General features: G+C 35.5%; 1 protein-coding gene across 1 annotated transcript in view; it reads left to right on the top strand.

Moving 5' to 3' along the window:
• Positions 1-14,819, top strand: part of ARID2 (AT-rich interaction domain 2) — a 166,684-nt gene that overhangs the window by 108,028 nt on the left and 43,837 nt on the right. The window contains exons 12-15 of the mRNA XM_059185572.1: positions 5,256-5,337; positions 7,258-7,392; positions 8,025-8,221; positions 8,491-11,354. Of these exons, the coding sequence (XP_059041555.1) occupies positions 5,256-5,337; positions 7,258-7,392; positions 8,025-8,221; positions 8,491-11,354 (3,278 nt within the window). The remainder of the gene's footprint in view (positions 1-5,255; positions 5,338-7,257; positions 7,393-8,024; positions 8,222-8,490; positions 11,355-14,819) is intronic.

Here is a 14,819-nt window from a genome sequence, read left to right as displayed (position 1 = left end):
GTCCATTTGATCCCCAAATCTTGTTGAGTCTTCCTAAATACCCTGGCTTCTTCAGTTGCCAGTGACTTCCATCACATCTCCCAGCTACTTTTTCTCCTGTCATTTAATCATGATCTCAGTCTCTCCTCTAACTCATAGGATCACAATTATATACTCTATTCACATGAAAGGTATGTAATATGTATCACATATTTTATTGATTTCCACTATGTCCTTCTGAAGTATATGGTAGAGTTGTATCATATGGGTATTTCACTTCCTTGGTGTCAACTAACAGGATTGGACAAACAATGAAGCATGAAAAAGATAGGTAATTTTGACTACCCTACTCTGTAACTTTAACCCACAGGTAATAACATACTGGCGAGTCAGTGGTCAAACAATAATGTTTTCTCAGCCTTGACAAAGAAATGAAACAGTTCTTTTTACCAGTTAAGTGGATAGTAGGGGTATATTTCTATACTCAGAGAAGAAATTAAAGATTAAATTAACTGAGGGCTGTAGAGAAACTCTGTTCAACCAAGAGTTAGAGGAATTAATAAATTGTCAGTGATACACTGAAATAAAATGGGCCATTTGAAAAATATTTAAGGGTAATTTTGATGGAAACTACTGATTTTGTCTCTTCACTGACCAGTGACCTCAACAAATAAACCCATCCCCTCAAATAAGATTTGGCCCTCGTTTGGTAAATGAACAAAATTAAACGTTTAAAGTTTGTAACTTGTATGTGCATATATATATATATATAATAATTCATTGATAGAGGTGGGAATAAGCCTCTAAGGACCTAAAAATTCACTTTTGAACCAGTGAGCATTTTATTACTTGCTCATCATGAATGATAACTTTTAATTGTTCTATTAGTTATCATTTATAGTTTGTCCCCCATCCCCATCATTTGTTTAATACTGTTTTCTTATGGAATGGTTGTCTTCAGAAGTTTTGCTCACTTCCTATTACGATGAAAACTTAAGTAACCTTTCACCTGCTTTTAGTTTGACATCTAAATTTCTTCATTATAATTTGAATAGTTGTAAGTAAGATTTTTTATGTATATTAAATTGACATTTTAAAATAAAAAGTACTTTTTGTATCCAGTGGAATCTTAATATTTGCCATCATCCATTTTAAATACACAGACACTAATTTTATGGTACCTTCTTTCTCCTTGAACTCATATCCACCACTCTATCTGTACTTATCACCTATAAATGTAGACGTTTTAATTTAACTTTTTCAGTTTTGTGTTACTCTATAAAGTTTTAAGTATTTAAAATTTTATCATTGTAAGTTTTAGAAATAAGCAATACATGAAACAACAGTACATGACGAAGTAGCTATTGGAAGTTCATCTCTTAATGAGGTGGTTCTCTGGAAAGTGTTACTCCAGTGTATCCCAAAATGAATGTTTTTTTATTGCTAGAGTGAAACTGGGTTCAACATCAATTCTACCTCCATTTTTCCTTTTTATAGATTTAATTTGAAAATCTAGTTTACATCAATAAATAGCTAAGGATAGAATTCATAGTTCTTTGAACTTCAGAATTAGCCAAAATTCTTAAAATTATATTTAATGATCTTCTGTCAACTTGAGTTCTTTGATGTGTTGAAATCAAAGAATTAACATATGACTCATAAAAGAATATGTTGCCCGGTCATTACATTTACTTTTAAGTTTTATTGGAAATATGTAAAAAAGATACTAATTAGATATGACTGTAAAATATACCTGCTGACTTTTGCTTAGATGCACCATGTTTAACCTGATATAGTTAAGAAATATTAACACAGCAGTTCTCAAACTTAAGTGTGCCTCAGAATTGGCTGGTGGGCTCACACACTGATTTCTAGGCTCCATACCCTGAATTTCTGATTCAGGTGGACCAGAGAATTTTAATTTCTAAACAAGTTCCCATGAGATGCTGATGCTGCAGGTCAGGGGACTATACTTTGAGGACCACTAGATTAGAAAAATTGAAATATTCAAGACCAGTACAGTTTTTGAAAAGGTACTTTAATCATGTGCTTTGAGTACTTTTTTGTAAAAACCTTGGAACTGCAGATTTCTCCCATTCAGCTACAGAAAATGTCTCCCATATAACCTAACTGGTGAAGTTAGTCTTCATTATCAAAAGTATTTTGCTTTAATCAGTCTCACTTTTCATTACTTAAAAAAGGTCCAACTTTATTTTTCATTCCAAGAAAGTATGGTTAATAGGTGTTCCCATGACACCTTCCTTACTTCACAATTCTAAGACAGTTAAACGAGTCAGGATCATGTCATCTGAATGAAATAAGATGCCACCACCTTCAGTATTTCTTTAAAAAATTTTCTGTGCCTTACTTATACAAGATTCTGACTCAAAAGTAACACCTTTTTTTGACAGTAGATAGAAAATAGAGGAGCAAAGGACATTAAGCAAAAATTGTCATCACTTTATATCTGAATTCAGAATATACCAAAGGGCCAGAATACTCCTTTTCTCATGCCCAACATTGCCCTTAACTATAATATATAAAACATCATAAAATATAGATAGGAACCCCTACCATAATACCTTGGTTAAACGAAGCTTTGTGGATTCTGATGATTCTAATTCTCCCTTTGGTGTCCTAGAGGTTTTTACCTCTTGCCATCATCATCATTGTCATCGTCATCATCATCAGCAGCAGCAGCAGCAGCATGCTGACAGTTATATAGTGGTAACTATGTGCCAGGCATTGTTTTAAGTGGCTTATATGTAAACTCCTCTAATCCTCATAATGACCTAGGAGGTCAGTGTACTTATTTTCCCCATTTTATAGACAGGTTAATTAACTTGCCCATGGTTACACAGCTAGTAAGTGCTGGACCTCTATCTAGAACCAGCCATTCCTACTTGAGAGCTATGCATTTAACCATACCTGCGTTGCTATAAAGGATGGATGAAAGTTAAGACTTTCTGTTCCAAAATGGGAGAAGAGCAGTTTTAGAAAGGAGTATATACAGAAGTTGAGCATCTGGGAAGTGATTCCTTTAAAGATTTTTGTTTATTTATTTTGAGAGAGAGAGAGTTGGGGGAACAGAGGCAGAGGGAGAGAGAGAATCTCAAGCAAACTCCCTGCCGAATGCTGAGCCTGTCTCAGGACTCAGTCTCAGGGCTCCATCCCATAATCCCATGACCCCAAAATCATGACCTGATCCAAAATCAAAATTCAGATACTCAACCGACTGAGCCACCCAGATGCCCCTGGAAATTGATTCCTTTTAAAGTATAAGTACCTTTGAATCACTTGGAATGAATCTTTAGGTGTCTTTCCCAAGGGCAGTGCTTCTCAGTTTGTAGCCACTTTTATAGTAATTCTGTGTTTCTAGTTTATCGTCTTAATTTAATTGTGGCTGCTTTATTCTTCTTTATACATTATTCATAAAATTTTTATAATTTCAACATAATTACTGATATTTCATTCAACCGGTCATTAATTGATTCAGGAGATTTCAGTCCGAATGGATTATATTCTCTCATAGTACAACTGATGAAGAAAAACAAGGAAGATTTCCAAGTGGGTTAAGGCCCTGCTCGAATATTTTCTGTAATGGCGTTACCAAGTTAGGAGAAGAAAAGATAAGCTGGGGTTGCACCAGGAAAATAGTTGTGTTTTTTTTTTTAAAGATTTTATTTATTTATTTGACAGAGAGAGATCACAAGTAGGCAGAGAGAGAGAGGAGGAAGCAGGCTCCCCGCTGAGCAGAGAGCCCGATGTGGGACTCGATCCCAGGACCCTGAGATCATGACCTGAGCCGAAGGCAGCGGCTTAACCCACTGAGCCACCCAGGCGCCCCGGAAAATAGTTTTGATTGTAATTATTTTGTTCTGTTAAGAAATAACATGTCATAGTATGTATGTATCTGAAATATGACAGACCTGGATTCAAATCCAGTACCAGGCTATATACAGCTCTGCCATTTCCATCATGTGTTCCTTTGTAAACTTAATCTCTAAGCTTTATTTTTTTCATTAGCAAAATGGGGATAATTAAATTTAGGCCTATAAATAAGATTAAAACAAAAAATATTTTATAAGTGTAAATAGCTTAATACAACGTAAATGTTCAATAAGTGACTATTAGCTTTTATCCCAGTGAAAGCTTGGGGTTTCATCAAACATTAGTCGGGATGGCTTTTGATCATTCACAGATTTGACTGTGCTGTGGAGCTCCTTGGTTCTAGTAATTTTAGAAATACATTTGTTCTGTTTGAGGATTCTGAGCTTTGCTAAAATGTTATTTGAAAAATAGTGGGTACATTTTATAAGTTTAAAAACTATAAAATAATGCTGATGAAGCAGTATAATTTTTAATTTTAAAAATATGTAAGATTCATATTTAAATCATCATAATATGGCTAAGTATATTATCATATTTTTATGTTTTTATTAGTTCTTTTATATATAGCAGAAGAAAACATTTATTTTTCTACAGATTTGATCCACTTGTTAGAAAATAATAGATGATCTAACTTATTCATCGGACTTGAATTGTTTTAAAATATATCATAAGTAAAATCTCAGAAATTGGTATATGTTTTAAGATTAATAACTAGTACATTTTTACCCAGTCATCTTGCCTCTCTCAGGACAAAAGGTGTACTGGAAAACTATTATTACAACAGATTTTTTTCCCCCCAGAAAAATAATCTTATGAAAATTCTTTCTTGAATGTAGGACTTTAAATTAGTTTATATTTTTTGTTCACCTTTTCCCAGAAGTGTTATATATGCCACTTGCAGAGTTAATATTAATCTTTTAAATTCAGAAGTGAAGTGATTATTTCTGATACTGTCTTCTTCTATAACTAAACTGATTCTTATTTACTGATGCGTTGCGCTGTGTGACCTTGGGCTGGTTATTTTAATCACTTTGAGTCTCAGTTTCCTTATGTGTACCCATCTCACAGAAGAATTAATATAAATAAAGCATTTAACTCAGTATCTGACCCATGGGAAAAAGAGTTTATATTAGCTGTACAATCCATATTATTGTTAGTACTTGAATCATAGTAAAGAGTTTATATAAAGCTTCAAAGACAGTGCCTGGTATGATATGTGCTCCATTTTAAGTTTCTTTCCCAAATTTGTGTATTTTCATTATGTTTATACCCCTTTTTGAAAGGTAGTCTTTGTGAATATTAATTGTTTCAGTGTCCATGAACTAAAATGGCATATAGTGACTAAGTGTGTACAAATGATGTAGCTAATGTATTTTTTTCTTTAGCTTCCAGAGCAGTTGTAGCACAGCATGTTGCTCCACCTCCAGGAATAGTGGAAATAGATAGTGAGAAGTTTGCTTGTCAGTGGTAAGTGGTTTATTTCTATTAAGGCTTTATCCTTGGGAAGAACAAAGCAAAAGAGAAAAGGGAATGTATTTCAACAGTCATCCAGAATGTTTTATTCTGTATTTCTTTTTAGTAAGAGTAGAATATCATTTATACAGAGAATGGACAATGTAAAATCATTTCCCCTGCATTTTAGAATAATTTAAAAGAAAAATATGTTCATCAGAATCTCCAGAATTAAATTACACCATTTAATTTCTTTTCAGAGTAAAATTTGTGTTAAAACGTTATCTTTGACTTTGTAGAAAATAGAATTTGTCAGATTACAGAATTTTTATTTCTTAAATTAATATTTTATTAAAACTGGACTGGACTGTCTTTAAAAAAATAAAACAGATTTTGTTGTTAAATGTCTCTTCTTTTTCATCACAAGCAATACTTCTTGTTCATTGATAGTTAATTTTTCTTTTTTCAGACTAATAGGGGGAAATGAGTTAAATGATACAACAGCTAGTGAGTTTACATGGAAATAAGCAACTTGAAAAATATTTTATTGAGAAGACTGACTAGTCACATATCAGCCACTTCCTGAAAAAATAAACTGTAGACTTGGTTAGATTTCATTTTCTCATGGATGGTAGCTTCCACAGTTATGAATTCCAATTTAAATTCTTTAGAAGATTAATAGATTGAATAGAAAAGATCACTTTCTGATGATGTATTACTTTAAAAATTTTCTTTCTCTGATCCCTCTTCTCCCATTCTCTAACATGATTTGTCTCCCATTCCATGTTCCTGTCATTCTGTGTTTCATATTTTTGGTACTTTCATGTCTTTGTTCCTGTGGCAGTTTTCTCTAGACTTTTCCACTTCGCTTAAAATCAGGTGTATGGTTTTAAATATCTCTAATTATTTTCTTTTTCCTCACCTTATATATTTTTATACCTTATACTTAATGAATCACTTCCAGTAATACTTGGAAATGTCTATCTTCTACATTAAAACCAAAAAAAGTTTTTGTATCTAAGCCTTTTGAAAACTCAGTACTCAAAGAATTATGAAAGTTGGAAAAAGTATGTACCACATGCACAGTAAAATGTGTGTGTATGTTAGGTATGGATTTAGTCTTCTAAAGCCCATTTGTACATTTCTGCTAGTTCTAGTGAGGAGGGAGAGAATCATTTTAAAATTAAATAATCATAAGTATTATTTGATTCAGTTTATATAAACAGCTATAAGTTGGCCTGTTACATGTATAGTAAGTCCTAGAAAAGAATCCTATGATGATATTCGGCCTCCAGTCCTAACTGATATAGATGGAAGTCACTATATGAAAAAGACAAACTGAAGTTTGAATTAATTTGTACTGCATTATGAATAGAAATTTCTGAAATGGGGGAATGAAAGTGTGAGATGTGGGAGAAGTATGATTGTCTTAAAGAGTAGTTGAAAGCTTAGGTAAGTTTTTTTTCTTAAGGGATTTGCTCGAAGAGACAACAAAAGTTTAATTTTAGTTCAGTTTTTCTTCCATTTTCCACGCCTCCAATGGAAATAGCTCATCATTGGGAATTTCTATTATATTTTAATTATTGCAAGACAGGAAATTTAGTAGATATTGACTGAATGAAACTTATTTGTTATAGAATATTTGTTGCCAACAGACCAACCCAGTTCTCACTGGGGTGTGAATATAGTTTTTATATTTGTTGTTAATCATTTTTTTAATACTAAAATAAATGTGATTAAGTGGTCAATCTCCTTTTGTTTAGTTTCATCAGTCTAAAACCTAGCATGCATTTTCGCTAATAACATGATAGTGACATTTGATAAACAGGCATAAATATTATTTTATAATACATTGCCTTCAAATGGTTTTACTATATTTAGTATGAACTCTCCTATAATATACTGCATAATGCCATTTATTTTTCTTTTTTTTAGGCTAAATGCTCATTTTGAAGTAAATCCAGATTGTTCTGTCTCTCGAGCAGAAATGTATTCTGAGTACCTCTCAACATGCAGTAAATTAGCTCGTGGTGGAATCCTAACTTCAACTGGATTTTATAAATGTCTTAGGTAGGATGCATAGTAGTTAACTTTAAACAAAGTTAATCCATATCATGAACATCTCTTGCTCTTTAGAAAAAATACCAACCATCTGTCTAATTTGAAATATTTCTGCTACTTGAAGTTTCATCTTGGCTAGGTTGTTGTGAGATAGAAATTCAAATACAAGGGGATTTTGGAAATCAAACCTGGTATTTGTGTTTGAACAATATGAGGCTTATCAAAGAAAGAGAAGGGAGAAACTTTTTTCTACCCACTTTATTGTGTTAAAGACATGACTTTTGTCCTTTTAAATCTTGAATAATAGTCTGAAACTAATACTCTTCAAATATCGAGGCTTTGGTATTATGCAAAGTTCATAAAATAGACACTACCTAGATGCAGCTTTTTTGTTAATTATCTAGGGTATAAACTTTTTTAAAACCTAACAATGTTAATATATAATGATTTTTAAAATTGGAGAACTGATGTTTTATATTTTTTCCTTGCTTCCCACCTTTGCAGAATAGAACTGTATGAATCATACTGGTTCGTACATTTGTAGTAGTAAATATACTACTGCTGTTCATGTAAACATTGTTAGAAGTCTGTTTTTTGCTTGTGTGCTAGTTAAGAAAACTAAGTGTGTGTGTACTTTACAGAACGGTCTTTCCAAACCATACAGTGAAGAGAGTGGAGGATTCCAGTAGCAACGGGCAGGCACATATTCATGTCGTGGGAGTAAAACGGAGGGCTATACCACTTCCCATTCAGATGTACTATCAGCAGCAACCAGTTTCTACTCCTGTTGTTCGTGTTGATTCTGTTCCTGATGTATCTCCAAGTCCTTCACCTGCAGGTATTAATTTTTGAGTTTTAAATATATCTAATTTAACAAAAAAGCAAAATGAAACTGTATATTTTATAAATTTAAAATGTATAATTTTCCTTTATGTTTCCAGTAGCATATTTTGCTTATTCTGTTACTTTTACCGTATTTAATATGATGCAAAGTTGTTAGATGTTAATTTCTTAAAGTAATTTTTTCTTGTATTAACTAATACAATGCCTATACGCAGTTTTCAGTCATTTCATTATGAATTTTGACTTTTTCCCTCCTTTTTTCAGGAATTCCTCATGGACCACAAACTGTAGGAAACCATTTTCAGAGGTCTTCTGTTACCAGCCAGTCTTCAAATTTGACTGCAACACAAATGTCTTTTCCAGTACAAGGTGTTCATACTGTGGCACAGACTGTTTCAAGAATTCCACCAAATCCTGCAGTTCATACCCACCAGCAACAAAATGCTCCAGTGACTGTCATTCAGAACAAAGCTCCAGTTCCTTGTGAGGTCGTTAAGGCTACAGTAATCCAGAATTCTATATCCCAAACAGCAGTTCCTGTTAGCATTGCTGTGGGAGGAGGAGCTGCTCAGAGTTCTGTGGTTCAGAATCACAGTACAGGGCCACAGCCTGTTACAGTTGTAAATTCCCAGACATTGCTTCATCATCCATCTGTAATTCCACAACAGTCTCCATTACACACAGTGGTACCGGGACAGATACCTTCTGGCACTCCTGTGACAGTAATTCAGCAAGCTGTCCCACAGAGTCATATATTTGGCAGAGTACAGAACATACCAGCATGTACTTCTACAGTTTCACAGGGTCAACAGTTAATCACCACATCACCCCAGCCTGTGCAAACTTCATCTCAACAGACATCTGCTGGTAGCCAGCCGCAAGACACTGTTATCATAGCACCTTCACAGTATGTGACAACTTCCGCATCCAATATTGTCTCAGCAACTTCAGTACAGAATTTTCAGGTAGCTACAGGACAAATGGTTACCATTGCGGGTGTCCCAAGTCCACAACCCTCAAGGGTAGGGTTTCAGAACATTGCACCAAAACCTCTCCCTTCTCAGCAAGTTTCATCAACGGTGGTACAACAGCCCATTCAACAACCACAGCAGCCAGCCCAACAAAGTGTAGTGATTGTAAGCCAGCCAGCTCAACAAGGTCAGACTTATGCACCAGCCATTCACCAAATTGTTCTTGCTAATCCAGGAGCTCTTCCAGCTGGTCAGACAGTTCAGCTAACTGGGCAACCAAACATAACTCCATCTTCCTCACCATCACCTGTCCCAGCTACTAATAACCAAGTCCCTACTGCCATGCCATCTTCTTCCACCCCTCAATCACAGGGACCACCTCCTACTGTCAGTCAGATGCTATCTGTGAAAAGGCAGCAACAGCAGCAGCATTCACCAGCACCCTCACCACAACAGGTACAAGTACAGGTTCAGCAGCCCCAACAAGTACAGATGCAAGTTCAACCACAGCAGGCAAATGCGGGCGTTGGTCAGCCTGCTTCTGGTGAGTCAAGTCTGATAAAACAGCTGCTGCTTCCAAAGCGTGGTCCTTCGACGCCGGGTGGTAAGCTAATTCTCCCAGCGCCACAGATTCCTCCCCCTAATAATGCAAGAGCTCCTAGCCCTCAGGTGGTATACCAGGTGGCCAATAACCAAGCAGCAGGTTTTGGAGTGCAGGGGCAATCTTCAGCTCAGCAGCTATTGGTTGGGCAGCAAAACGTTCAGTTGGTCCAAAGTGCAATGCCACCCACAGGGGGAGTGCAAACTGTGCCCATCTCGAACTTACAAATATTGCCAGGCCCACTGATTTCAAACAGCCCAGCAACCATTTTCCAAGGGACTTCTGGCAACCAGGTAACCATAACAGTTGTGCCAAATACAAGTTTTGCAACTGCAACTGTGAGTCAGGGAAATGCAACTCAGCTCATTGCTCCAGCAGGAATTACCATGAGTGGGACGCAAACAGGAGTTGGACTTCAGGTGCAAACACTTCCAGCCACTCAGACATCTCCAGCTGGACAATCATCCTGTACTACTGCTACTCCCCCATTCAAAGGTGATAAGATCATTTGCCAAAAGGAGGAGGAAGCAAAAGAAGCAACAGGTTTACATGTTCATGAACGTAAAATTGAAGTCATGGAGAACCCGTCCTGCCGACGAGGAGCCACGAACACCAGCAATGGGGATACAAAGGAAAATGAAATGCAGGTGGGAAGTCTTTTAAATGGGAGAAAGTACAGTGACTCAAGTCTACCTCCTTCAAACTCAGGGAAAATTCAAAGTGAGGCTAATCAGTGCTCACTAATCAGTAATGGGCCATCATTAGAATTAGGTGAGAATGGAACATCTGGAAAACAGAACTCAGAACAAATGGATATGCCGGATATCAAAAGTGATTTGAAAAAACCTCTAGTTAATGGAATCTGTGATTTTGATAAGGGAGATGGTTCTCATTTAAGCAAAAACATTCCAAATCACAAAACTTCCAATCATGTAGGAAATGGTGAGATATCTCCAGTGGAACCACAAGGGACTTTAGATGCCACTCAGCAAGATACTGCCAAAGGTGATCAACTAGAAAGAATTTCAAATGGACCTATATTAACTTTGGGTGGTTCACCATCTGTGAGCAGTATACAGGAGGCTCCAAATGTGGCAACACAGCAGTTTAGTGGTACTGACTTGCCTAATGGACCTCTAGCTTCAAGTTTGAATTCAGATGTGCCTCAGCAACGCCCAAGTGTAGTTGTCTCACCGCATTCTACAACCTCTGTTATACAGGGGCATCAAATCATAGCAGTTCCCCACTCAGGATCAAGAGTGTCCCATTCTCCTGCCCTATCATCTGACGTTCGGTCTACAAATGGCACAGCAGAATGCAAAACTATAAAGCGGCCGGCAGAGGATACTGATAGGGAAACAGTCGCAGGAATTCCAAATAAAGTAGGAGTTAGAATTGTTACAATCAGTGACCCCAACAATGCTGGCTGCAGTGCAACAATGGTTGCTGTGCCGGCGGGAGCAGATCCAAGCACTGTAGCTAAAGTAGCAATAGAAAGTGCTGTTCAGCAAAAGCAGCAGCACCCGCCGCCATACGTACAGAATGTGGTCCCACAGGTAAGTCACTCTGCTCTCAACGTTTCTCTTAAGAGTTCTCACTTGTAAATAGGATTGTAGGGGACTGTCCACTGTTGTTCGACACCTTATCTTGAAAAAGGTAATTGTGTCAGCTCACCAGTGTACTCGGGCTCTCCAGCTCCTGTTTTTCAGTGTTTTGTGTTTTTTTAAATAATATTAAACAGTTCTCAATTGTTGACTTTAGCACATGGCTTAAAGAATCTTTAAAATTCTGTTACTGGGGGTGCCTGGGTGGCTCAGTGGGTTAAAGCCTCTGCCTTCGGCTCAGGTCATGATCCCAGGATCCTGGGATTGAGCCCCACGTCGGGCTCTCTGCTCCGAGGGGAGCCTGCTTCCTCCTCTCTCTCTCTCTCTCTGCCTGCCTCTCTCCCTACTTGTGATTTCTCTCTCTCTCTGTCAAAATAAATTTTAAATAATCGTTTTAAAAAAAAAATTTCTGTTATTGACCCAAATTAGTAATTTTGTAGACCCAAGATAGAGGAATACTTGCTAATCTGACATCTCTTGGAGAATTTTTTAAATATAAGTCAGTCTCCTTGGTCACCTTTGGGTGGAGGGGGATATACTAAGAGCACTTCAAAAGGGAGATTCTGTACTTGATTTTGACAGGAGTATGTTTTTGTGGCTCTTTTCACCATTCTTTTTTAAAAAAAAGATGAATCCCATAAGTCCTTTATCAGGTGTTTTCCTGTTATACTTATATATTGACTTAGTTGCCTTGGTTCTTAAAAGACTATTATAATTTCAGTTTCTTTCAGCTATTCTGATATTCTTGCTTTTGTGTTTCTTTACTGCTTTGCCCTCCAGTCAGGTTTCTGTTATCCCCTCTTTAATATTCTACTATCCAATCTCTGTTGTACCCTGTAGTCAATAGAAGTGTTTTCTAGGATTAGTGCTACTGAATTGAGGATTCATTCTACCTGTAAAGATTTTAAGGTCAATCTTGTGTGCCGTTTCCACTGAAACTAGGGGTTTACTAGTTTTAACCTTATTTTCTGGATGACTTTTTTTTCTTTCTCTTTCCTAAGTCCTACATAGCCAGAACCTTCTGTGATTATTGGCAACTCTGCTAGCACTCTTCTGACTTTGGTTTCTTCTCCATGCTTTTGGTGTTTAGAGCAGATCTATGGTCATTGCTGGCATTAGTACCAAATCTGGGGGTGGAGGGGGGCAGCAAAATGAAAGATGAAAGAACAAAGAATCCCTTGCTTCAGAACAGTTCATCCACTCATGTGCCTCTTTTTTCATGTGAGTGGATAAAACTGGACAGTGCTGTTGGGGACATAATGAGATTTTAATTCATACATTAGTACTGTATTGCTTAGATTTATTTTTATTGCAAGGTACCTAAGTGGGTTGAGTATTCTTTAGTTGATGTGTACATGGCAATGATTATTACTGAGTTTTAGCAAAAAATACTACATCAATTTTCCTCAGACTGCTGTAAGTTGAGTTTTTTTTTTTTTTCATTTATTAAACACAGTAAAAAATTTTTAAAGCAATATGGTGTCTGGCATACAGTAAGTTGATTTTTATATTTTTTTCCTTCATTTATGATTTCCCAATTCATCTTGATTAGTTACTCACTCCGTCTTTTCCTCTCTTATAATAGTTATAATTTCTCAATAGTTATAATAAACTAAGCCAAATGAGAGAAAAACTCCATTACTGTGGAATTATCAACCCTCATTTTTATGTGTGTCCTTAATCTTCCCAGTGTGATTATATTCATTAAAGATACTTAAGTAACAAAGAACCAACAATAATACTTGTGAAGACTAGGACCTGTGTTAGGAACTTGTTACTAAAAGCATTTTCTCATTTAATCCTTGGAATAACTCTGTGAGGTAAGAATTGTTATTACAATAGAAATGAGGCTCCAAGCTACAAAATAATTCACCCAAGGTCACCAACTAATGTGATGTGTTTCCAGGACTGAACCAGTTGGGTGTATGTCTGAAACAGAGATTCATACTCTTAACCCACTTCTCCACTATTTTAAAAGATTTTGTTGAAAAGTTCTAGAAAGCCATTTTATATATAACATATTGAGTATTTGAACTATTATATTATAGAATGTGAGTAGCATTAAATTATAATTTTAGGACATTAATCCTAAAACTTTTTTCTTTACATATTGGACATATATGTATCTAATTCAGTCCATAAAATTACTACATTTTATTTACATATATATTATTTATTAAATGTGTTAAAATAAAAAAAAATACTTTTTAAAAATGTGTTCTTTAATATGTATTGTCCCAAAGAGTATAGTTTATTTAAAATGGCTACATTCCTTATTTTTAAAATTAGTGTTTGGTTGGCAGGTAGAAATTTAAATTTTTGCAAGGAAAAAGAGATAGCATGCATGGTGTCTGTGAGAGAATTAAAAACTGGGATTCTTACGTGTAGCGCTTAACATGGTGACTGCTAGATAGTTTGGCACTCAGTAATAGTACAGCTGTATTTTACCTTCATATATAGGGAATAAAGTACCTATAAAGGCTAAAAAAGATCAACTGTTTAAGATGGGATCATAAATTTCCTTTGAAGGGTCAGCTGTTGGTCTTCTTAAGAGCCTACTAATAGAAAACCATTTCCATTGTTACCTAGATTCTTCAGATTTCTTTTATATGGACCTTGACTTAACACATTTTATTCACTATTTGAATTGGTACCTTAAAGGAGTAGATGAAATAGAGGATTTTAAAATGTGACTTTTCAGCAATACCTTGTTATTTCTCCCATTTCAAGGGGTCTGGGGATGTTAAGGAGGTACCTGGAACCCAAGGAGGGACTTTTAGATTTGCAGAATGTTCAGGGCTAGAAAGACTGCAGGGAGAAGTCCCTGCTGAGAAGAGGCAACAGGTAATCCTACTACCATTGTTCTTTCATGGTTCTTTTCTCAGTTTTGTTCCCTTTCACTCTAATTAATCAGCTATATTAATTTAATTACAGAAAAAAATTAGCAGAAAAGAAGAAAGATTATGAAAGTTAATGACATAACTGCAGATTTTGTGTTTAAATAGTATTTAGCTGCATAATTCATGTAGATACAAAATAAATTTTACCTATTTCAAGGCAAACTTCTTTATTTGTAGCTGTTTATTTTAGTCTGTTGTATTTGTAAGTTATAGGATAACTATTCATGAATTGGTATCTTCTGAAGGCATAAAGCTAGTTTGGCACATAAAAAAATAAAAATGAATAAAAAAGAAAAGTAATTATAAATATTTACCTAACGGTTTGCCTTTTTCAGGAGCATGTAAAACACATGTTGAACAGAACAATAGGTGTTAATCCCATGATCTGAAGACATGCTAAATTCTTGTATATAAAAGTAGTTTACTTAAGGATGTATTTACTTAAGGTGTTTTATATGTGCTTTTCCTCAATTCTATTGAACCATTGCTAATATGGTTCTGTGTCACACTGAATTTT

The sequence above is a fragment of the Mustela lutreola genome, chromosome 8, assembly GCF_030435805.1.
Source record: "Mustela lutreola isolate mMusLut2 chromosome 8, mMusLut2.pri, whole genome shotgun sequence".
Lineage (NCBI taxonomy): Eukaryota > Metazoa > Chordata > Mammalia > Carnivora > Mustelidae > Mustela > Mustela lutreola.
The sequence above is the reverse complement of the archived record's forward strand: the minus strand, read 5'-3'. Positions and strand labels throughout refer to the sequence as shown.